The sequence below is a fragment of the Martes martes genome (genome assembly GCF_963455335.1).
Source record: "Martes martes genome assembly, chromosome: 8".
NCBI lineage: Eukaryota > Metazoa > Chordata > Mammalia > Carnivora > Mustelidae > Martes > Martes martes.
This window is the reverse complement of record NC_137895.1, coordinates 73,298,130-73,324,213: the sequence shown is the minus strand read 5'-3', so window position 1 is coordinate 73,324,213 and position 26,084 is coordinate 73,298,130. Positions and strand designations below refer to the sequence as shown.

General features: G+C 37.1%; 1 protein-coding gene across 2 annotated transcripts in view; it reads right to left on the bottom strand.

Annotated features, from left to right (window-relative positions):
• Positions 1-3,928: 3,928 nt before the first annotated feature.
• BICD1 (BICD cargo adaptor 1) overlaps positions 3,929-26,084 on the bottom strand; it is a 214,154-nt gene continuing 191,998 nt past the window's right edge. Inside the window, exons 8-9 of one of the 2 annotated variants that reach the window (XM_080810796.1) lie at positions 9,443-9,518; positions 3,929-4,263 (exon numbers count right to left, since the gene is read on the bottom strand). In XM_080810796.1, the coding sequence (XP_080666922.1) occupies positions 9,471-9,518 (48 nt within the window). In that variant the 3' untranslated portion in view covers positions 3,929-4,263; positions 9,443-9,470. The remainder of the gene's footprint in view (positions 4,264-9,442; positions 9,519-26,084) is intronic. The other variant, XM_080810795.1, reaches the window with a different exon arrangement.

Genomic DNA, 26,084 nt, shown 5'->3' with positions numbered 1-26,084 from the left:
CCTCCTTGGGCTGAATCAGCACAGTTCCTTACTGGGAATTGATTAGTGTCCCTTGATGTGTCTTTCTGGAAGACAGATTATGTCTTTTGGCTCTTTGATTATAACAATTAGACATTAAATTTGCCATTCTTATCCTAGTAGAAAATATATTTCATTTCTTCTTTTTCATATTTTGTAATTTCTACTTGAGAATTGTAGAGGATTTCATTTAATACTGTCCACATTCACAGTTGGCTTATTTGACCAACATTTCCTGGTTGTTTGAAACAGAAGGACTAGCTGCACAGGAATATTTTCCAAAGCAATAGAAAGAGGAAATATTGAGATTGAAGATGCTTTTAAGAAAAGATAAAATTCAAGAGGCATTTGCCCCCTAAGGGATTGCATACCTTCTATTTCCAAAGTATTCCTGAGGACATTTGTTTTTTCAAACTCTGACAATTGAGGCTTTTTATAGTAAAATTACTAACAATATTATGAAATACAGCTGGAGGAAAAAACAATACCAATGATTTCTTTTTTTTTTAAATCAGATAACTTGGAAAAATTAAGATTGCCATCTTATTTTCAAGGGATAAAATATTTTGTGACTAACCAGCATAACTTTAATGTATTTTTAAGTTCAAAAGAAGCATAAGATTATGGAACCCCAGAATTATAATACATTATCATAAGATACTTTGTCCCCTAACTCAATCCTTACTAGATAACCAATAATATTTAATTTTTAAAAAACCAATGTTCCTTATGATTATCATTATTAGTGATTCATATTCCACTGTTAAAAATCTCTTTCATCAAGGTAATATAAATCCTACACACTAAAGGCTTAGTTTTTCTTATTCCAGTCTTAATAGTGATATCTATAGCTGGTACCTCTTGTTAAATTTCCTTACTTTGGAGGTCACTATTGTACCTCCTCTTCCTTAGGCTAAATACAAGTATTATCTTTCTAAATGGGTCTTTTCTTAATTATTTAATAGCTTTCTGTTTTCTCAAAGTTCTCCAAATTCTTCTTCTTGAAGCAGAATTGGATGTAAGAAAGGGATCTGATGAGTCAGAAGTTGATTGGAAAGAATTATCCAAGGGTCCTGTATACCCCTGTGCACTCAGGCTAAAGGAAATTCATTGCTCCCTTAAATTTAATTTAACTTCTTAGCTAAGAGGAATCCTCAGTTAGGAAAGCATTTCTGCATAAGGACTTCTTTTTAGGATGGTAATTGTGCTTACTTTTAAAAACCTACCTAATTACTTTGCTAACCACTCTTGCTGGTTACCTTTAATCTTTGCCCACTCTGTTCCCAATAATTAGCCATATTCTTATTGTATTTCTGTGTTTGGTTTTTATTCTACAAGTCTATCTACAATTAGTCTTACTGAGGTTCACTCTTTTTGATTTTCACTGATACTTCAATTTTTCATTTCCTTTTGAATCCTGATTTTTTTTTACAGGTACTAATTTTAACACATTCTACACATATTTATTCTTTTAAATGCATCTAAATAAATACAGATATGGCTCAGTTTAAAGTGTACTAAATGATGCCACAGTGTAAGTACATGGAATTCTCTCCTACTGCTTAGGGATTATTATCTAATTTTGTGCTGAAAATTAGACATTTATTTCCAAGTCTCTATATCTTCTTGGCAAAATTTTGCTAAAATTAACATGTTTATAGAATTCATATTTCAAAACAAGCATTTCCCACTCTATTAAGATAAAGAACTGAGTTAAAACGAGCATATAATAGACTTTGTATGGGAAGAAATAAATGTTTCATCTACAACGTGACTTTTCACCGGGTCATAAATACAAAGTCAGGGAGCGTGAAAGCAATACTACACTGTAAGTAGGCACACAGATGGTACTGTGTGAAGTACTGTGTGTCGTTACACACAGACAGTACTTACTGCTCAGTTCCCTGTACCACCAACAACATCGAGATGCAGCATAGGAAGATTTTCTGAGGTACTTTTAAAAAAAGGCGTATTTTCCCTCAGGCACAAACAGTTTTTCTTAAAAGTCAACTTAGCAGCTATGCCACTTCTCAGGTCCGAAAACATGATGCTTGAAGAACAAATAAAAAGATAAAAAAGAAAAAGAAAAAGCAGGAATGGGGAAGTATGGGGAATGGGGTTGTTTCTTTCAATTGAACTCCAACAAAACCCACACTGTCTCACTCATACTGGTACCAGGTAGAGAAAACACCAATAAAACGAAGTGAGAGTTTAGGAACAACAAGGCGATGCAGGTAGGGAAAGAGCAGAATGTTAGGGTGCCATGATCTGACTTTGTGAAGATTTGCTTTGTTTCTTGTTTTTTTTTTTTTTACTTTAACCTGAATCTCTACTTTAGTGAAGATTTCCAGTTACTCCAAGTTGCATAATGAATGACGCTGTTGAAAAATAGCACTCATAGGAGGAACTCAAAACCTCTTGGTTGCTTTGGTAATAGTGTGACCACTACTTAATAGGTGTACGATTGACGAAAGCTCCTGCACTGTGCTTTATGATTTACCGACTGGCTGCCATCTTTGATGGACCATCCATTAATGTACCACCCACTCCCACTCAGTAAGCTGAGATCTCCACTACCAGATCTTCACTGTTAGAGCCCGGTGTTGTTAAGTACCTTTTGTGTTAACAGTGAGGATTGTTTTTGTTTTGAAGAGAAGTTACAGATAGAGTTACACGAAAAGGTCAAACTGTTATGGTCTTAAATAAGTTAAGGCTACCTGACTAGACAAGGAATCAGGGCTAGGAGCAATTGTGTGGGCAGCACTTGATAGTTAAGGAGCCCAGGAGTGTTAGACCTTTCAGCTCGATTAGCTGTTTTCCTTGTTTGTCAGATTATGTGCAAAAGAAATTTTGCTATGAAAATCCGCTGCCTTAAATCAAGTCATAAAAGTTATCCAGCAGAATCTGAAAACAAACTAAAAACTTGGACTACCTCAATATAATATAATGATTGTAGGCACCTGAGTGTTTGTCAAAAGTAGACAATGAGCTAAGGTTTATTATTGTTTTTTGGCAAGGACGATTCACTATGAAAAAAAAACCCAGCAACAACGAAACGTACAATCCTACTCAAAATCTGAACACTTTCTGGGTCAACTAATTAACCAAACGCTAACTTACATCTATGTATATATTTTCCCATTTGATACCTTTTTGCAAGAAAAACTCCTAGTAGGACCCTGAATTTGGGAAAGTAAAAAAAAAAATTCTGGTCATTTAATAAACACAGCTTTTTGTTTCCCTTCACGTTATTTAGCTTTCTTAACATTATCACACACACATACACACACACACACAAAGGGGCAGCACCAGTGCATCTACTTGTCTGTAATTTTAAAAAATTAAAGATGCTGTCAAGAGTTGAATAAGTCAATGAATCATAGCATAGTTTTTCTTAGACTTACTTAATGATGGCAAGTGAAGAATTCTGGTTAAAAAAAACAAAAGAAAGAAAAAACAACCAGCAGTTAATGAGCTACTGATCAGAAAATAAGTGCATAAACAGTATCATTGTAGCAGCAAAATACAGTTATTGTTAACATTCTGATGCACCTCATTTATTATTTTGTGCAAGAAACATGACCACAGTCTGGCCAATTCCAGATTTTGAACTAAATTAAAACTCATACTTAACTGAGCAAATTATGCATACTTAACAATAAAGGAATTAAGTTCACCTCTCACAGAAATTATTTTTATAGACATAAATCATGTGGTAAATAAAATACAAAATAAATATCAATGACCAAAAGTATCGGAATCAACTCCTATAGCTGAATTTGAAGTACAAGGAAAGATGATTTTATAATATATGTATTTTACATTGTCTTAGGTCTTTCTTACGCTATCGAGGTAAAGCCAGCCATCTGAGATACATAGTTCCGGTTTCCTTTTATTTTTTGTTTTTATTGAACTCAACCATAGCCATTTGATTGCAGAATTTATCTGTGACTTAGAGAAACCATAAAATGTTTCATCACACTGGAGTCTGTGCTTTGTGTTATTCTTCTTAACTTTCTCTCATCTTCCAAAATGATGAACATGAATCCAATCCTACATCTCACAACCGAGAAGAAAACACCCGCCGGGTCTTGGGCAGTATCCTGTGTGTGGCTATAAAGCATTCACCTTAGATATCCATCCGCTGGAGATGAAGACTAGGGGTAAGGAGGCTTGGAGAGACAGTGGAGAGGGGCGCAGTGTGGGCTGGAATGTGGCTGCTCGTCAGGGAGAGCTAGGTCAGGACTGAAAATGAGAAACAAGCGTGTCAGCAAGAAACGCATTTACAGGAGGCCAGGCATACTCTTAAGAGTTACAGAGACACAATCTTTTCATAGAAATTTTAAAAACATAAACACAAATTTTGCACAGAAAATAGTTTAAAGCACGCCAAGACGACTGCAGCTTTTCAAAAACAATGCCAAAAAAACCCCAAAACAAACAAACAAACAAACAAGAAACCTTAGGGAAATGATACATAAACCCTTCCCCTAACGTCGCTCTATTCAATTTCTGCACACAGTCTCATTTCCTCTAGGTCTCTGGGTTAGTTGCAAGATTTCTTCAAATCAGTTCTTTTAAAACTTCAATATGCATACCATCCACTTGGGGGATCTTGGTAAAATGCAGCTTCTGATTGATAGGTCGGGGATGGGACAGGAGAATCTTCATTTCCAACAAGCTCCAGGGAAGTAGACAGCGTTGGATCAAAGCTTTAGAGGACCCACAGTTCTCTGCTGGATCTAGATTCCCTAGGATAAGTAAATTGCCCATGGAAGCCTAATTTGCTCTAAGGGTTCCCACTACTTGCTTTAGTTTGGCAGTATAAATAAGACAGGACAGTTTTACGACTTCCTAGTTATTGAGCATACCATGCAGACTTCCAAATAACCACTTCTGAGAGCCTCCTGTTTAAAAGAATGCATAAATGCTCAGGCTAATTAATGTCTTGATGAATAATCTTGAAGGACAAGGGAGTAAAACTTCCTAAGGTAAAACTACAAAACACTTTTGGGTTTGGACCCTCTCAAAGATGACTGACTGGGGGAAACACACAATAAGGGTTTTTTAATAGAAAAAGACTGGCATTTTTCTAAAACTCTGATTTTCCCCCTCATATATTATGAAATTCAGTACCATAGAATTCATTTCAAATCAGAGCCATTTAATTAAGCCATGGCCCCAATAAATACATATTTAATAAATAATTTCTTATCTATTTCATTTTTATATCTAAAGTTAATATCATCATTGAATTCATTAAAAATTAGCATTCAAAATCCTTCTTATCTTTGGTACTGAAATTATCCTTCAAGTGTAACTCTTGAATTTTAAGACAAAATTATAATTATGTAAACTGCTGATCTACTTGAGGTCATCCTTAGTTCCCAAACTCTTTGAACTGCTATGAATTTACTTTCAGAGGACAGCACTCTTCTGTACTAGTTAGAGCAACCCGTGATAAAAATGACTTTTCCTACCTATTTTTAAAACGTGGTAGGTAGCCCTGGGAGAGCTGGAGCTTCAACACCAGGGCTAAAAAAAAAAAAAAAAAATCATTGCATGGCAAGGCTCTTCCTCCCCACTGCAGACGAGTCAGATGGCCCAGGAAACACAGCAGCAGACAGACTCTCCCACAGACTTAACAGAGCTTCTCTCTCTGTTAGAGCTGCATGGTTTAGGACACCTTTCTTTTTTAGGGAGCTAAACACATTATTCAACATAAGTTATGGCAAGTAGTGTGGGGTGGTCACATTATAAAAGAACGATGTTGGAAGGTCCCATGTAGTCTAAATACTCTTCCCAATCAAGGAAGACAAACATTTCTTTTCTTTTCTGAGCTAACATACAGTATGATTTTGGTTTCTGGACGGAGACAAGAATTTCTGCTGGACCAGCTGAAGGGTGTGGCAACAGCTGAGCCACAGGTTATGTAGCTCACTTGGCCCAACACCATCACATTATGTTATTCATGATGATTTCAAAATGAGTTCACTATTTCAGATTTCTTACATGATTTCAGATTTTCATAAATATTTTATATTACACTATTCCTACTTTACATGATTTCAAAATGTGTTCACTATTTCAGGTTTCTTACATGATTTCAGATTTTCATAAATACCTTATATTACACTACTTCTACTTTACATTTGCATAAAATGCCATCACACTATATATATTAAGACAGAAGCATATTAAGAAGTTCTTGGCTTACTGGTTAAGAAATTATTTCTTAGATGCAAATATTTAATAAGTTCTAATTATTTCAGGTATAGGCTGTATTTAGTTCCAATTGCTAACAGCCTTCAGGAACCCACTTGTTATTCAACCTTTACCATTTAAGAACCTACTTTCTGTAGGTAGATCATTTTGTAAACAGTAGGCTTAGGAAACTGTTCCTAAGATGTAAAAATGGGTATTTCTTCAGAAAGTTTCTTTTTTTTTTTTGTTCCAGTAAGCAACTCCCCGATAGAAGGGGAGAAGTGCTAAATCCCAAACATCTCCATATATTTAAATATTACATCTAAGGCTGCCCCACATTGGGCATTCCCTTCACATTATGATTATCTAGTATCTGTAAACAATTTTAATAATTTAGCTTTACAACGGAATCAGTCTGTAAGAAGCGTATACGGAAAATATGAGAATGCTCATTTATTCAAAACCCTACACCAAAAAAGTTATTTGAACATATGTATAAGCCAATGGACGTATAAAACAATTTTTATTGTGAGAAAACAGAGATAGAGAATACTGATCTAAAGTTACTCAACATTGTGAGCATGTTCTATTTCTCATGTTTCTCATTAAACGAATGTTCCTTTCTTTTCAATTCAGTGATACAGGGTCAACATGAGTGATTTAAATTCTGATTATGCTCCTTACAGTATAATGAAAATCGGGGAGGGTCTCCTGGTGGTACAGTGATGTACCGTGGTGGTTAGGACAACACCTGCCAGACTCGTTGGGCTCAATAGCTTTCAGGATGGGTGACCCTGGAGAAGTCATGTTACCTCCTACTCCTCCCCCTCAGTTTCCTGGTTTCAAAATGGGTGTGATAACTGTTCCTACCTTCTGGGAGTTTTAATGATTAATAAGTGTAAAGAACCGAACACATGTCATGTACACGGTAAGAATTCAAACACTGGCCGTTAACTTTTCTGCCACCAAGAAGTGACAAGAGCAGTGAGGGCTTTAAATTAGATCCATTTGGCAGCAGGCGTGGGTGGGAAGGAAGTCAATCATAATCCCAGTGACTATGAACATAAGTTCTTCCAGGTCTATGTGGATTTTATAATTTCTCTGGGGACCACAGAACCTGGTTATGCTGTGTTCATATGGGTAGAAACTAGAAACATTTGTAACTCATTAAATTGCTTTTCTTTAAAGTAAATCATCTCTGTGAAGGTGTAACAAGCAACCTAAATTCTGTAAGCTCAGAAGATACAGAACTGGGGCAGGTAACCGTTTACTCAAACCAGTTCCTAAAAAAAAAGTTAAGTGAAATAAAACTTAAAAAATTTCCCCAGTAGCCTTTCCCCTCCTTACCTAATTGAAACACTTAAAGAAGTAGGCTTCTCTATTCTTTCCCCAAGCAAATCAGAGAAGTTATGAAAGAGGCCACAGACCTTTGCCTTGAGGAAGTTAGATACTGACAACGGTTAGTAAGAGTAACACATCTCGAGAGTACCCTATGCATCGGGTCTGTGCCACACTGAATCCCTCAGAACTATTCCCTTCCTTACTTTACAAGTTAAAAAAACAAAAACAAAAACAAAAACCACACACACGTAGACAGAGAATCTTAGCTAGCAAAAGCAACTTTCCACGATTACACAACTAGCAGGGGGTAGAGGTGGGATTTCAACCCAAACAATCTGCCTCCAGAGCTCATTCCCTCATTCCTGTAATCAGCAGGTGCTGAACATGGGTTGCGTGCCTGGCACTGTGCCAGGACCTGGTGGGGGTGGGGTGCTTGGTGGAGAAGGGACGGTGGCACTGGGTTAAGACCCCATGTTGTTCACCACTGCATGCACTAGGTCCCACTAGGATGGGTCTGAACGTTTACCATTATATTTAGTTAGTCACATCATTAAAATGACTCTACAGCTGGCTGTTAAGATAAGATGGTATTCATATGTCAGCAAAGAATGTTCCTGAAATAAAACTCTGTGACTGGAATCCTGTTGGCAGACTAGACATCATTCAGGAGACACTGGCTTGGAGCTTATTTAATCGTGTACCTTCTCCTGCTAACTCCATGTCTCCCTTCTGTAACTGGCAGGCACAGCCCCCTCTGAGACCAAGTCACATGGGGGTTTTGGCTGCCCCCCGTGTTTCTGCGGAGCATCTGGGGATCCCCAGCTCTCCTGGTTTGAACCCCTGACCACATGCAGCCTGCTCCTGACATCCACTCCTGAGGCCTGTGGAGATCTATTTAGGCCTGCCCCTATGCCAAAACAGCCTTCCTCTGGTAGAAGAGTGACACATACATTAAAATACAGAAAGAAAAATAAGTAGACTATAAAAGCCACACCAGACTATAAAAACTTTGTACCATCAGAGGCCAAATAACTGGAGATGAAGTATTACCCAGAGACGGAACGTCCTGAGGGGGTGCTCTGATGTGGAGTGCGAGTTCACCCACATGGGGGTAAATTCGTGATGGATTTGCAAAGCTTTCACTGGAATAAAAACTGTCAACCACTATGGTGAGTGCTATGAAATGTGTAAGCCAGATGACATGTACATCACCTGATGGGTACAGACCTGTACCCCTGGGGCAAATAATATATTATATGTTAATTTAAAAAAATTGTCAACCAATTCTCCAATTTAGATTACGGGGAATAACACTACCTTTAGGATTCCTCAGTTAATCTCACATAAAGGGCACTATTACTGTAAATATTCTTTTAAAATGCCAATTATAAATTTTTCTCCAGCCTTCAAATCCAGTTTTAATGAGGATAGTGGGTGGAGACAAAAGAGAAACGCATTCATAAAGTTGTCTTGGAACAGACAGGAGATATGCTTTCTATTCTTACTGCTTATTTGTCTGAGACTATACTCTAAGGACAAAAGACAAGCAAAAGAAGAAGTAGGGCAAACATCCTAACAACTCCAAGTTTTGTACTTTGGAAGGTAATGAACCACTGTACTAATCCTAGCATTTATTCACATAAGGGAGCTGAAGGGAGCTCTGAGTCTACCCACTAGCAGCCAGTAAAATAAACTAGCTCTCCTGCCTGTCCACAGAGCACACGTAGACTTCAGGTATCCAGAGTATGTTAGCATATGTTTAAGATAAGATGCAGCAAATATAATTATGGATAGGAATTTATGGTGTGGAAAGGAGAGCTTGGGATCCATGGATCTGACATGCAGCTGGGGTGAGAAGAGAAAGGACGTCCAAATTTACCTGACAGTTGGGCAGTCTTGCCTCCCGGCTAGTTGTGAGCACTGTGGCGGTACGGAGGCAGCAGGCTGCTGACAATCTACAAGAAACTGATAAATTAGACATGTATACAAAGAGATGACGGAGCATCGTGTTAGTAACAGTAACGAAAGCAGTTGCCTGAGAGATTTAGTGAGGAATGTGCATTCATACAGAAACATCTGACATTTTACTTCCCCCTGAATGAGGTCAATAGAAAAGATGTTTTTCTTAATTAAATACAAGATTTAAAAATTAGTGATGCAAAATTGGTAGTGAGCTTTCTCAAAAACATTAGAATATATGTGGCCATTCACATTTGGTATCTGGATACATCTAAAAATACAGGGTCTATTGATATAATGAAAGATCTTCAAGTTCTGAACTTGAACATAATGGCAGTTACATGCTTAGCATCTAAATCTGCTTTTCCAGAATGGAATATATTCAGATAACTGCCTTTATTGTCAGGACACATGGGCATATTGTCAATCCCATAGGTACACTGAAAAAAGCAAGCATGCAGTACAATGTTTTCCATGATTAAGGAGATATTAGAGAAAGAAATCATCTTTATATTTTCTGAAAATTTTATTAATCAAAAGCAAGATTTGTTAGCAGAAATATTAGAATGTTTATTATATAGTAAATTGTTATTAACTTGGGCTGATGAAGAAAGCTAACCTGAATGGGAAGTCCACTTTTGTTATATTTTAAAGTCATATAATGTAACTCACACTAGGTTAACAAAATGCTAGCTATTAAAACTCCATATTTTAGCTAATCAGTTATGTTAATCATCTACTGCAAGAAAGACCATGCGCTGAGTGTTCTACACAAATGAAAGAACATCTGTTTATTGGTACCAGGCTGACTGTACTGGAGTCACCTGAGAAGCTGGTTAGAAATGCACGTTATACTTCTGCAAAAAGATTTTGCAAAAAAGTTAAACTGGAGTTAGACTTGAAAATTCAATTAGTCTAAAGTAACCGCAGGATGTCCTCTCACTAAGTGTTCAGACCAAGTATTTCCTTGGCAAATCGCTTTCTTTATTTGTTATGTAGGTAATACTGAAGCCAAATTATCATAAAAACTTGGATTTACAGGCTTGAATTATTGAAGCTCTACTGAAATTTACATTCACAGGCCTGTATCTAAGTACCATTTGTTCTAAAGCCAGCATATTTTTATTATAGCAAAACCTGCCTATATAATTCCAGAATACCAAAATTCATGCAAACTGCTGATGCTTTTGCTTACAACATTGAAAACACACTAAAGCTGTCTGATGTAAAGTACACAGGCTTGATTTGCATTCATTCAAGAGAAAATCCTTACCGAAGGGAGCCTTTCACAGGCAGTCTTTGTTGCAGAGTAGCTTATTAATTATCATTTATTAATAGGAATGAGATCTGCTTCTGATTGGTAGCTGGTCTATAGATTATCACACTCAGTAAAAGTCCTTCAAATGTAACAATTCCATTTTCTCCACTTTGGGGAAATTTTTTTTTCTTCTCCTTTAACTCCTTGTCTTCTCATTTTGCATCTTGATTAGCTCAAAGATTCCCTTTTGTAGAAACTCAGAGTCTTAAAGGATGAATTCCTTTATGCTCCTTTTATCTTTTCCAACAGATTTCCTATCTGAGTTATCATTTAGGGATGTCAAGGACTTTGAGATGGTCAGCAGACATGCAGTTTTGTTTAAGTTAACCAAGAGAGTGCTGCCCTCCTATGGTGTATTTGGGTAAATACAATGGATGTAAATGAAAAGGAACACTTGGAGAACCACTCTGGAATTTGGCCTCAGGTCTTCCATTTCCAGGCAGGTAAAAACGAAGCAGTCCTATAGCAAAATTTTGGCCTCTGTGGAATTACAGGCCTTAGAGTTAGAGTAATTCGAGTAGGGGGTTTAAATTTGTTTCCAAATTCACTTACATTAGAAATGGTTTTTTTGCTAATGCAATTATAGATTATTATTTATCCAACATATGCTCTGTGATGAAATTTAGAGAGCAGGTGAGCAGAGGCACAGTGCACTCTCTTAACAAAATGTCAACAAGTGGTGGATATTCCTGACATTTGCAGGGAATATTGAATTTTTCTCCTTTAGAAGTAACATCACATATTGCAATACCTCAACAGGCCATACTGCCCTGAACACGGCCGGTCTCGTTGGATCTCAGAAGCTAAGCAGGGTCGGGCCTGGTTAGTACTTGGATAGGAGAAGTAACATCACCTCTGGGCTAATTATTATCATCATCATCATCATCATCATTATTATTATTATTTTGTACTTGTTATTTACATGGACTTAGCTAAGTGTTATTTTTAAAGGATAAAAAGCAAATTCCATAGGTAAGATGGTGACAGATAAAAAAGGTGAAATTTGAAAAATGGACGTATTGCTCTGACTCAACCATCTTCTAAATCTCTCTTCTCAGGTTAACAGCCCTCCAGTTATATACACATCTAACCCAGCCGAGCAGTGGATGTGTGACAGCATGGACTTTGTAAAATGAAAGGAGTGAATGGGAGATTGGGTAAATCCTTCCTAGTTCCGAGATGCTATGGGTTCCACATAGTCTCACCTGCTCTTTCTAGGATCTACGCCAGGGGTAGACTCACTCCTGAAGGAGCGAGGCCTCATCTCATTACCTTTGAGGGCATAAAAGATGAAAATTATTTGACCCAAGCAGGATGCATTAAAGAACGCCAGCAGCCACTGTTGTCCTGTGGGCCACCAGAACACAACCATTCAACAATCAAGTTACTAAACTCCTAGTATGTGTTCAAAACTGTTAGGTAATGGGGACAAAGGGAAAACAGAGAAGATATGGTCCCTGGCCATTTGGGTAAGACAATCATATTCAACGAGCAATTACAATAAAGTGTCACGATGATGATGATGGTGAGGATGATGATGGTGAGGATGATGACAGCACCTAGCACTTATTTATTGCCCACCGTGTGCCAGGCACTGTGGAGGCACTTAACCTGCATGCTCTCCGATAGCCCTGTTTTATGAGTCGCAGTTGATGGATGAGGAAAGGGGGACTTGGGTTAAGTAGCTAGCCAAAGCCCACTAAGTGATAGATCTGGATTTAAATCCAGGATTGCATGATCCAAAGGCTAGACTGAATTTACAGACATATCACTGCATTGCTTTCCATGATAGGGAAATGTAGGGGCCTCAGAGCAGAAAAACTTAACTAAATCTAAGTGGTCAGGAAATGCTTCCTGGAGGTTGTAACATCCAGGCTAATGCCTTAAAAAAAATTTTTTTTTTAGCCAGAGAACTTCTTAGCAACTATAAATGGTTTATGATCTCTACTAATAGCAATAAAATATTTCATCATAAAATTAAAGTCTTTTGAAATGCTCAGAACTGAATTAGATCACACTGTACATTCATAAGGTTACAGGACTGAGAAATGTCAGAGCATACTCAAGAGATTTTTAGTGCCTCAAGGGCAGATGAATAAGGGATATGACAGCTTAAAGCATCTATAGGTCTGTAGTGACAGACATAAGAAGAATACCCATGTATGACATTCCCCCATAAACAAAAGCCAACTAGAAAGGAAGGTTAAAAAAAAATGAAGGAGAAAGAAGGAAGGAAATTATTTGCTGAATCAACATGATGTAATTTCTGTTAGGAACTTAATATTAGTTACCTCTTTTTTAAGTCTTAGCAACACTCCAGAGGCATTATTTTCACTATTCGTACCACAAGCAAATAAATATTTCTGATCTATAGGACTATATCAAGATCTCATATACCCTGAGGCATTTTATTCCTTTAACATCTTTCAGGGCCCAGAAGCAAATACAGAGCTGGTGTCATAGGAGGGGCTCCCCAAACATTTGCTGATTAAATTAATACATGATCACCATATATATTAACTCACCCACAGTCACACTGCTATGAAGTGGCAGAACAAGGATTTAAAATCAGACTTTTCTGATGCTGAGGCCTATTTTCTACTCTTTACTCTGGCTGGCTCTCAAGTTGACACCAACTACCTCTAGAAAATGTTAAAGTCAAAGAAACATAAATAAGAACTTCAGACAGTTGAGAGAGTAATTTGAACGTACCCAATTGCTTCAAAAACACGAAGCAAGGTAAAGGGTGCAAGAATGGGGATATTATTCAATGTCTATAAGTTAATGAATGAGGAGAGAAATTCTGGTCATAGGGTTTTTGCCTCAGGCTTCTACTACTTTTAAACTCCCTCTGGTAATTTAGAAAATAAGTCAATTTTCTAAAAGTCAATGTCTTAGAAAGTCCCATGAGCCCACTGGTTCGGGGAGGGTGGGGGAGCCCACTGGTTTGGGGAGGGAGGGAAAGCCCCATGTGGAAGGAGGCAGGGAACCCCTCTGTGCTTGGGTTCCACACCGGGCTCAGCTGTCAGTGCTGAGAGGTGGGTGAGGACCCTAGTGGGTGAAAGCTGATCCGTAGAGACCCCGCAATTGTGCAGCTGCATGGACAGCTTCCCTGGTACCCAGATGCTCTGTGGGAAGTGGAACAGCAGCTCTTTGTGGCAAACATTCTCCTACAGAATGGCCAGCACTACAGCCCCTGGTTTTCCAGAATGGAGAACTAATGCATCCCTACCGCTTCATGAGCACCCGTACTCCCTCACGACCACAAACTCCCCAGGTGCTGCACACTTTTTATGAAAACTCTCTCTGTCCCTTGAGTTCTCCTCAGGCCAAACAGGGCAAGTTCTTCCTCACAGGACACATTTTCAACTTCGCTCACTCTCCTTGCACTTTGACCATGTTCCAGGGTGTGCAACACTCTTCTAAAAATGAGGTGTTCTGAAAGGAAATCATGTGTGATTAGATGTGATTGGTGGAGTGAAGTGGCAGGCTTGCCTCATTTGAGATATCCTCACTCTATTAAAAGAGCAGAAGCCTGCATGGCAATTGTTTTTGGCAGCTGACCTGTTTCATATGAGCTTACTTTAGCTACAGATGGTGCTATCAAGTCATGCTTCCTCCATCCTGTACTTGGGGTGTCTGGAATCCCAATGCAATATTTCACACACTTTATTTTTTTAGAGTTTTATTTATTTAAGTAATCTCTACACTGAGTGTGGGGCTTGAACTCATGACCCTGAGATCAAGAGTCACATTCTCCTCTGACTGAGCCAGCCAGGCACCCCCACATACTTTTTACTTTATGTTTATCTCTAGTAAGTCTCACCTTTTCCTCCCTGATGCATCTTTTAGATCCTATTCTATAATTTAGCATATCAAAATCCTCTCCTTCATTTCTCCCTCAAATCAGAAAATGTGATAATCATGACCTTAATATCTTCACCTTTATCTAAGAGTAGTAACTAATAATGGGGTCAGGCTAAGTAGAGACCATATTTCATAAATATCCATCTATGAATTTGGGCCCTTTGAAAATGTTACTCAATCAGTTATGGACCCAAAAAATTATATCACCACCTAGAACTTTCTCTCTTTGTCTAAAAGAAATTTTATAAAATACCTGGTTAGTTGTTTGCCAAAATTCAGGTACATTATGTTACCACTTTCCCTGACCTTATGAGATAAAGAATGAAAATGAGTCTAGCATAAGTCTTTCTTGATGAACTCATGCTGGCAGTTAGTAATCCCTATTCCATATGGAGTGTATGAAACCCATTCACTTCCAGAAATTTGCCTAGGATCAGCCTCAAGGTTGTTGGTCCATAGGTTAGAGAAACGTCTTTCTTTTCCATTGTATAAAAACTCTATTTCCACATTTCTTCCTCTGACCCACATAGCAATTTACCTTCTTACTTCCATATTCTGTTTCTCCCTGGGTACCTTTTCCTCCATCTTTCATAAAGCCATGATTTTTTAGCATCTTTCCTTCGACAAGAAAAGTAAGGAGGAAAGCCACGTGTATTTTCCTTTTTTTCCTCTTCTCATTTAAAAATGGCAACTCATATACTTAAAAAATTGTTGAGAAAAATAAAAATTCATGATACAAACAGCAAACATGGCTCTTGGTGAGACAGTTAATATCTCTGTTAACTTGTACTGTTTCCAAGACTGTTAAAGAAAGATAGGTTCAGTAATTAAATTTACCCACTTAAACAACTGCTGTCGTAAAACAATGACGTTGCTGTTATTTCCAAATAGATATCCCTTTGAAACAAATAAATATCCTACCTAGTTAGAGTAAATGGTTGACATTCATTAAGGACCTTTCAATGAGGACAGATGATTAACAGTAGAAAAGCAAGAATGTTTCATGATGAAAGTTATTAAACAGAAGGTCGACAGAAATAGTTATGAATTGTCCAAAAGTAACTACCTAGTTAATGATCAAAGCATAGAGACATCCTCTTTTGTGTCCTTAAGGAAGATAGAAGGAGATCCATCTCTCTTTCTTCTTTCTGCACACCTGGTCATATCTTCCAGACTACTCACTAATTGGGATATTGGCAATGACAGAAAAGGGAGAGCAGGCAGAAGGAATGCAGAAGAGGAAAGGATGAGAAATAATGGTAACATATAGTATTTATTAAGTGCTGTATCTATGCAGACATTAGGCTAAACACTTTACATGCAACAGCTCTTTAATCCTTAAAAAAACTTGAAGAGATGGTTTTTATTTTTATTTTAGAAATGACAAACTGAGGCCTAGGGAGGTTCAGGAGTGTGCTTGGTCACCTTCTGTATGATTTCTTATAGTGAACAAAAGCTTTCTAGTGCTCACAAAACAACTGAGTTTGGCTGCCATAATCCTTATTTTAGAGGTCAGGACACTGAGGATCGGAAAGGCTAAGTGATTTTCTCAGGGGCTCTGGAGAGAGCGGCAGATGAGAACATGAACCCAGTGGAATGCCCCATGGAGCCCATAATGGATTAAATTTTGTCACTCCAAATTCATATGTTGGAAACTCTACTACTACCTCAGAATGCAACTACATTTGAAGATAGGATCTTTAAAGAGGTAATTAAGTGAAAATGCTGCTGTGTTAGGGTGGGCCTTATCTGGCCTGATTGCTAGCCTCTGAGCAGACAGGATTGGGAGATTTAGAACAAAGACACCAGGGATGGCCTCACACAGGCCGTGTGGGGACTCAGGGAGAAGGTGGCCATCTACACGCCAGGGGGAGAGGCCTCAGGAGAAACCAAACCTGCCTAACCTTGATCTTGGACTTCTAGCCTCCAGAACTGTGAATAAATACATGTAGATTGTTTAAGCCCCTCAGTTTGTGGTCTTTTGCCCTGGCAGTCCTTGCAAACTAATATGGAGCCCTTGTACTTGCTCTAAAGTGGAAGCAATTGTCACACCTTCTCTTACCTTTCACTCTAGTCTAGGTAAACTGAGAATCGCCAAAGTTCTCCCATATTTTTCTAAACTCTAAGCATTCTAACAATTGGGACAAATAAACATGTCTTATTGGGGAAGACTAAACTGATGATAGAATATGATATCTGAGTCATTGATAGAAAATACACATTTCTAGGGACACCTGGGTGGCTCACTACATTAAGTGACTGCCTTCGGCTTAGGTCATAATCTCAGTATCCTGAGTTGGGAGCCCCACGTTGGGCTCCCTGCTCGGTGGGGAGTCTGCTTCCCCCTTCCCTCCCCACCTGGGCTCTCTCTTGGTAACTCTCTCTCTCAAAATAAATAAATAAATAAATAAATAAATAAATAGAAGAAAACACACATTTCTAGGCACTGTGCTCTGAAGTGGAGATAGGAAATTGCATAAATTATTAAAGAAAAGCCTCTCAAACTCAGTAATTCTGTATAATAACACAAAGGTGCTCCCCATCATTAGCTACTGACATACTTACGCATACACCCAGGTCTTAAGTGAGGGCTTTACACAACAATTCTTGAGCATGGACAATGGGTGTATCACAACAATTTTCTTCCATCTGCCAACGATGTAACAATTCTCTGTGGTCTCCTCATCCTCCTCTTCATTCCCATTCTCTCTCCCCTGTGTTCATCAACTTTCCTCCATTTCAGTGTGAGATTTAGTGTCCATCAGAGACACTTTGGTGTTGAGATCCCTGCTCTACCAAACAATAACTGAAGGAAACCAAAAAGGGGACTTAACGGTTCTGAGTCTCAGTTTTTCTGTTAAGTGAGGATGTTAAATTACCACTTTGCAGACAAGGTGAAAGAATGCCTGTGAAAGCATGTAGCCCAGGGTCTGCTGACAGGAAGAGGTCATTAATTACACATGAGGGACCAAGGGGAGGAGTCAAGGTGACCTTGAGGTTTTCAGCCTCAAGAAATGAAGTAAATGCCATTGACAGCAATGAAATTTAAAAAGCCAAGATAGACCATAGGGTGAAATCATTTTGACAATGATCTTTCTTCTTCTTCTTCTTCTTTTTGCCTCTTTCATTACATTCATCCGAAATGCTCTTCTCTTGTTCTATTCAGAACTAACAAGTTTCATCTTTGTTCCCGACCACCCAGGAGGAAGTGTCTGCTTCTCCTAAACTGCGTTAGCACTTTTGGCATCTCCTCCAGCATTTCTGCGTACAGCTCTGACCACTGCTGTCCTTGCAGTGTATCTCATCTCCTCCATCACTCTATGTGGTTCAGAGCAGGGCAGACCCTACCTTACAATTCTTTGTTTTCCCACCATAGTTTGCTTGGGGATGCGGGCATTAGCATGCATTACTAATATATTGATTTCACCTTTCCTAAGGCATCCTTGGATTTGCTTCTCTATTAGTACTTTATTAATGCATTGTCTGATGGATCCATTTGAAGAAGGGAGAATTTACAATTAGGCATTCCTAACACAACATCTTTCTGATAAAAGTTTTAAAGTTAACTTAGTAATTTTAGGAGATTAATTATTCTTCTTTATAATTGTAAGATGTTGATGTATAAATCTTTAAAATAATTTAAATTGCCATTATTTAAACTGTGCCAAATAACATTAATACTGAATTATTCCTCACTAAATCTACAAAATGATTAATAGTGTGTTAGTGAATTAACAGAAAAGTTAATGGTAAGAAGCATCAAAATACATTCTCCTAATAGTAACAGCTTGAACACTGAAGTACTCCTATGGATGTCTATATACATAAACTGAAAAAAACAAACAAACAAAAATCATACATACATAGTAGAGAATTTAGGAAAAAAGTAAGAAATATTTAAAGCAGAAACATTTTATAAAGAAAAATAATAAGGAGAGCATGAGATAGAAACATTGACATAAATATAAACAGTAATCAGGAAAAATCTAATGATGAACTTAATGGTACATTGACACTAATAAAAATGGAGAGCTGTGAACAACTTTTAGCATTTTATAATCAAACACATAGAGCTGGCTATCTCATCCCTTTTTGCCAAACATATGACATATCCTGTTAATACATTAGTTTCTCTGAAAGTATCCACAGATAAGACAATAACCTTATTCCCAACTACTGAGGAGTGTAATCTACTAATTCATGTCACCAAACACTTCTGCCTTAACTTTCCATCCGTGTTTAACACAGCAAATTCCATTATAGGTTTATACCCTTGACAGTCAGAAACAATCATTATTCATCAAAAGTTTCCAAAGAACAGTAAAGACAGAATTGTTGAAATACATAGAAAAAAAATTCAACGTAGACAATGCAAAAATATGACCTGATAACAAATCTTAAAAAACATCTGGCTCTGCCTTCATGCATATGACAACTGCATATAGTTTATCACATTTTGGTGACAAGCATTAAAGTGGTCTTCAATGATGTAGAATCAGAGTATGACTTGTGAAGAAGAGGGAGCATTTTTAGACCTTTACGTCATTATAGATTAGACAAAAACTTTCACCCAGCTTTCCATTTGCTGTCCTGATGGCTATCATCTGACTAGCTGATAAGAAAAGCAATATTCACAACCTATTTTTTATTTCAAAGCTTGCAAGAGAAATATACAAATGCCCTGCAGTATAGTCAACTTTCTGTTCCCGAGCAAGATACAATGAAACCATGAGCGTGTGTGGAATCAACTGCCTACCGGAGGAAGACAGAAGATAAATTTTGGGGGAAGGGGGTGTGATAAAATACAGTGGCACCAAGAGGTAAAAGTACATTTTGCTGCCAAATTCTTACACCAATTAAACACCTTTTTGAAAACAGCCTTTTGTTCAGAAATGACCTTCTCAAGAACAGTGTCAGCTGGCACAGAGGTAACTCAAGGTGGTAGGATGGTCTGTTCTCATTCAGCAAAGTCAATAATAGCACGCAACAGATGAAGACCAGCTATACCTTGGAAATGTCAGAATTAATTCATCATCAGAAATACACAAAACAGAAGTTAAGTTAAACAAACTACAACCAAAAACCCACTAAAAGGATCCATCGTAAAAAATATATATCCCCCAAAGAAAAATATATGAGACACCACTCAGTGAAATGTGTTTGATTTTCTTATTTAATATTTTTTCATCATTAAAAAAAAACAACACTAGAAAATATTCTGAGAGGTTCAGGGCATCTTCTTCTGTAAAGCGATGGATCTGAAAATTATAGGTTTTCAGCAATGTCAGTGGTTTCTTGGCTTTTTTTTTTTTTTTTAACTTCTCTTAGAAAAGAAGAAATACTTATGTAATCCATATTTTTGGTGGGGAAGCATTCCAGAAACCCCCAAACTAAACCAAGTGTTATAAAATGCACTATGTCCTCACAAGCAAATTAAACCATAAGTATAACTCGGTTAAAGGAAAAGCAATATATGTAAGTATTAAATATTTTTAAAATCCAAGTTTACAGAAGGCGCTTATTCATTTTTCAAAGAAAAGAATAAGGATTTACAAAGGCAAGCTTCCTAATGTGAAAGTATGTGATTTATAGAAACTTATTTGAAGCAAAGCTACTCAGGAATAATTCTATTAAAGAAAATAAGGTTCACCTACAGGTTTGCAGCCAACTTACCTCTTTTTGCTTTTGATGTCAAGTAGTGCATAAAAAGAGAAAAAAATTTATGTTTAACTGATTCTATTGTTATTACATAATGGCTATTCCATAAATACCTACTCAGAGTAAGTGACTATCCTACACTTGTTTTTTTAAGGACATACGAATAGAGGTGAAGCTGGGATTGCCCGGACAGCCAGACATAGGTACACGAGGTGCACTTCGCAGCATCCTCACTGGGATGTCTGTGCCAGAGCCTTGAGTGTACCCCCTCCTACTCTAAACTTCATATTTCAGATCACACGATCTTAAACTGATCACAGACTGATTCTTTTTGTTGTAAGACATACTCTTATGTGCAATGCAGAATTGGGAGGCAAGGCTCAGGTTAGAGCAAAAAAATGGACCAGATGAACAGCATCAGAGCAGCAAAAAGTCCTTAATATGAGGAAAGTTTTTCCCTGTCAACTAAAAAAAGCAACAATTTTACATCCACTAAAAGTAGGTTTAGCTAAGATAACAGTCCTGCTCTAAATCAGTGTCCTGCAAAATAAATACACGTATTTTCATATAAATCTATCAATGCAAAGATTAGAATTGTTTCTTTTAATTCTTTTAAGAGTAACAATCTAATCTGTCCATTTCTTGAGAACCTTCAGGCACTAATTCAGTTACATGAGAGGCCAGCTTGAAAAGCAGCCCCTTAGAAGAAGACCTGATTTATGGTCTGGCCACACAGAAGTGACATAACCTATATAAACGCACACACAAACACACACACACACACACAAGAAAGAAAGAAAGAAAGAGAGAGAGAAAGAAAAAGAAAATCCCCTGAGTCCAGTAATGAGCAAAACTGAAACAAAATTGGCTTTTACATGTACAGTTCCTAAAAACTTTAGATTTGTGATATGGAAAACATACCAATGACTGTTCATTTTTGGCTGACAGGTGACAGAAAACAGTAAAATTAAGAGTAATATGACATCTTTATGACTTTACTTTTTAAAAAAGTAAACAATAGAAAGGAATAAAGCAGCTGTTTTGAGTTGTGCTTTTTTCCTTTTTCCTCTCATAATTACGGGCACAATACACTGGCAAGACAGCCTAAGAAACCAAACAAGCATCAATAGATGACTAAAGAGACGAGTGTGTAGAAGAAGGGACACACAGTTGCGCAAAAGGAAAACCAGGGTGGCCGGATGTTCCATTGTTATGCAATGAATACAGTGCACTGTGAATCTTTCCTGCTTGATTAGTTGTACACGTTTAATGACTAGGTCACATTAAGTAGCACAGGTGCAAGCATTACATTTCACTACATCACTTAAAGCCAAGGAACAAGCAGCAAGGGTAGCCTTTCCATGAGCATTACAACCACCCATCGTGTGTACCACACTCAAAACGGAACTCAGGCTGCTCCTTTAGACCTCGACCAACTTGCTCAGAGGTCAGGAGAGCCACTGAAGCCAGGGCTAGCACATAGAAAGGCCCATTCCCCAACTGTTTGTTAAGGCCTCAGAAGGGTCTGTCAGCTGCCATGTTGTTCGGCACTAGAGAAACATTCTTGAATTAAATTGGTGGCCTCCGTATCATGTACACCAATCTAGGTATGCTTTTAGAATTTGAATCCCATCAGTTGTGAGAAGGAAATCCAAGTGTAAGCACACTGCAAGAACTTGGCATGAACTCTGGAACAGTGTTCCTTTCTGCCTTGTACAGTCAGTGCTAACACACAGACACTTTAAATTGTGGGGGGGGGGGGAAGCTTGTTCTGTTAAGATAATCCAAATCTTCTTTTTTCTTGATGCAAACTATACTACTGGTGCTGAGATACTTTAATATTTTTCCTTACAAGTCTATTTGGAAACATGGGTTGTGTACAGTAAGTCCAGTCCCAGTCAAGAAGGGAATAATTTACATTCACGGAATCAGAGAGTTTCAGAGTTGGGAGAAGCTCCATCAGTATTTTTTCACTGTAACTGTCCATATATTGTTATAAATGTAAAGGAGAGTTTACAGTTGTTAACCTCAAGATTGGCTTTGCTGGGTACCAATGTGGCCTTTTCTTATCACATTTTTCTTAGTGTTCTTTGTAAATAGAAAATGTCTCTTTGAAAGCTGAAATTTCGATATAACATCCGGGAAATGCTTATGATCAGAGGGTTTGTTGCTATTTTTTAAATAAAGGTTTAAAGGTTGTTAGGTAGTTACGGTGAAGGCAAACAGTAGAATACAACAGACTAGGGCCAGCAGACTGGATTAAATAGTGCGAGCATAGCAGAGAAGATGCTGATGGCCATCTTCTCCCAGAATACAGTAAGGGAGAGGTACCAGCTACCCACCAGAACTGAGAACTGAAACTCTTTTTTGCATAAGGGGCTTTGGGATATGAAGGCAAAGTGATGCCAATGGTAGACAGTTGTAGCCCTGGACACCCACGAAGGACACCAAAGATCCTAAGGGTTAGGTGCTATAGGTATAGTAATTAACAGCATGTGGGCAGAATAAAGGCTGTTCTCTGACTTGATGTTCCCTGGGGAGCATACATAGGTAGAAAGTAGTGAGAGAACATGAGCAATTTCTTATTTCAGTATTTGGACCAGTTTGTCATTAGGGGGCAGAGTCCAATCACTTCAGTGAGTCTGAAGCAGGAGCTATGATCTAAAACCAATCCTAGAGTTGTGTCTCTTTCATGTTTTCTATTTCCCTATTGATATTTTTCGTGAGCCAGAAAGTGTCATTTGGGCAGAATCAGGAGAGGAAGGCAGTTATTGGCTGGAATGTCCTGAGTCTTCTGTATGTCTCAGCCCATCTGTGCTGTGCACCCCCGCCCTGCCCCCTGCTGTGGCCACTCCAGACTCAGCCACCTTCTGGAGGCCTCTGTCTCTACACACTGTATGTTTGGACTCTGGTGGACACAAGTATGTCCTGACCACTGTTGCCCTGAATATGTAATACTTAGATATATATACACATATATATATATGTATATATATATATATATACACACACACACACACACATACATACACACACACACACACAAATCCTGTATTTTCTTTCACTTAATGGATATATTAGGGGAAGATTTTAGCTTTTTCCCTTGAAGAATTTAATAAGAAAATTTCAATTTCCATGGGCTTAATATTAATAAAACTCAAAAGACTTTAAAACTACATAGTTACACTAAAATCGTCAACATGGATTGGAAAATATTATCTAATATAATATGCACATTCGGGCTGCAACTTTGGATCCCTTCAGTAATCCTTTTATCATCACTTATTTGGCTTACAGTGCTCAGGTTTTGAATATGGAATCTTTTAAGAAAATTTAAGTTCTCGTTAGTAAACCTGACAGAGGAAGGAGTAGGAAACAAATACAAAAATAAAAAATAAGTAAAAATGCTGACAGAGCTGTAATCATCAGATGTTCCTTAATCACTGCATTATTTACTGAGTGACTTCGGTTTGTACCATGAACTTATTTACTTAGTATTGTCTTTATCATCTCTGTTATCCTGGACAAAAGGAAATACATGAGACCCACCTGGAAAGAGTTCCTTTGTGTTTTTGGTCCCCTTATGGTGTCATTAAATTCTGCCATTTAAAATTGCCAGGATGCATTATAAATATTTTCAAAGTACTCTTTACTTAAAATAAATAAAAACAGAATTTTTATAAGCTTGACTACACTGATTTTTTAAAATTAAGTGTGTTATTATTTTAAGAATATTTAAAACATATGGTTTCTTAGGGTGTACCTAAACAACAGGAATTGATTATAATACTGACAAAGACCTAGTAACAAATAAGAGAGATGTATAAAGAAGAGTATACAAACATTTACTATGTACCTATTTAAAAAGCATTGCCACCAATCTGAGATAAACAAGGCAGAATCAAACTGCAACCAAAAACATTTGGCCCAGTATTTCATTTCCAAAGAAAACCTAAATATGTGCCATCTTAAGTCTTATTGTAAAATTAGATGTTGTGTGTAATAATTTCTGTGCAGAAATTATATCTAGTAAAGCCATTGGTGAGTAAGAAGGTCTAGAACTATACTGTCCAATACAGTAGCTACTAGCCACACCTGGCTATTGAGCCCTTAAAATACGGCTAGTGCAAATTGAGATGCATTCTAAGTGCAAAATGTATGCTGAATTTCAAAGACTAAGAAGAACAGAACATAAAATATCTCAATAGTTGCTTCTATTGATTGTATGTTGCAATGATAATATTATGGGTACATTGTGTTAAGTAAAATATTACTAAAATTAAGTTCATGTGTTTCTTTCTACTTTTTCTCATATGGCTACTAGATTTAAATTACGTATCTGGTTCACATTATCTTTCTATTGAATAGCTCTGGTCTAGAAGGGGAAACATTCTTTTGGTGGCCATTTATTGTTTGGCAAGAAATATTTCTATTCTATACTTGAAAACATTTCGAGCTTTCATAAAGGGTTCAAGTATCTTCCTTGTCCTCTATAACATCTGGTTAAAAATAAACAGAAAGATGAAACTGATATAAACAGAGCCAAGATATATTAAGTGAAAATAATAGCATGCATAACAATGTTTCTGGTTATGCCAATTTTAATACATATATAATAAGTAGTTGTGATTATATATGTACATATTTTTATATATTCACCTGTACATATAGAGAATGTTTCTGGAAGGACACAAGCAGTAGGCTGGGAGAGAGCTACTTTCTATTTTACAATCTTTTATACCCTTTGAACTTTGAACCATCATTATCTATTGAAAATACTTTAAAACTATTTTAAAAACAGATAAAAAAAGTAAAAAATAAGGAAAGTCATATTTATATGTAATCTTTTACTCCATATTACATGGATATTTTCTTATAATTGTCTTGATTTTTAGGCACCCATATACAAAAACAACCAACTAAAGAAACTTTAGTAATATATTATATATACACATATACATATGAATATACACATATACATATATATTGTATATATATATATAATATATAATATTACACACACACACACAGACATACACACTGCCTAAACTGAATGATAAGAGAAGTGAATAACTGACTTGGGAAGTTCCCCAATTCAACTCTTATGGGGAATTTATTATATCATCTACATTAAATCACATCTGAAATAACTATTAGAAGATCTACATGTATAGGTGATAAACCACAGTAAAGCCATATATTTTGAGATACTGTAGAAAATTTGGGCTTATTGCCAATTATCCACCCAACTGAGGGCCTACTGTGTGCCAGGTACAGTGCAGGACCTGAAGATTAAAAGATCAAGGAGCAAGATTCCTGCTCAAAAGCTTATAGATTCATAGGGGAATGTAATTTAAGACACTCTATCTGTAGTTAGGCAAAGAGGAGGAGGTAGGTAATTCTACCTGGTGAATATAAGAGATCAGAAAAGTCTTTATAATTTATGTACACAGTGGTAAAATTGGTGTATATGATACATATAGGTTAAAGACTTACAATCCTGTAAAAGAAAATAACAAGGGAAGAAATCTTAAAATTCTAAAATATTTTTATATGAAACTAGTTATCTGGATGAAAATAAAACAAAATAAAAACATTCAGCTAAGTCAGAGAATATCAGGTATTTATCTATACAAAACAAATCTGGAGCTATAGGGAAAAAATGAAATACATTTTTCAGGTTTCTGGGTATTTTTCAGTTGGGTATCTGTCATCACAG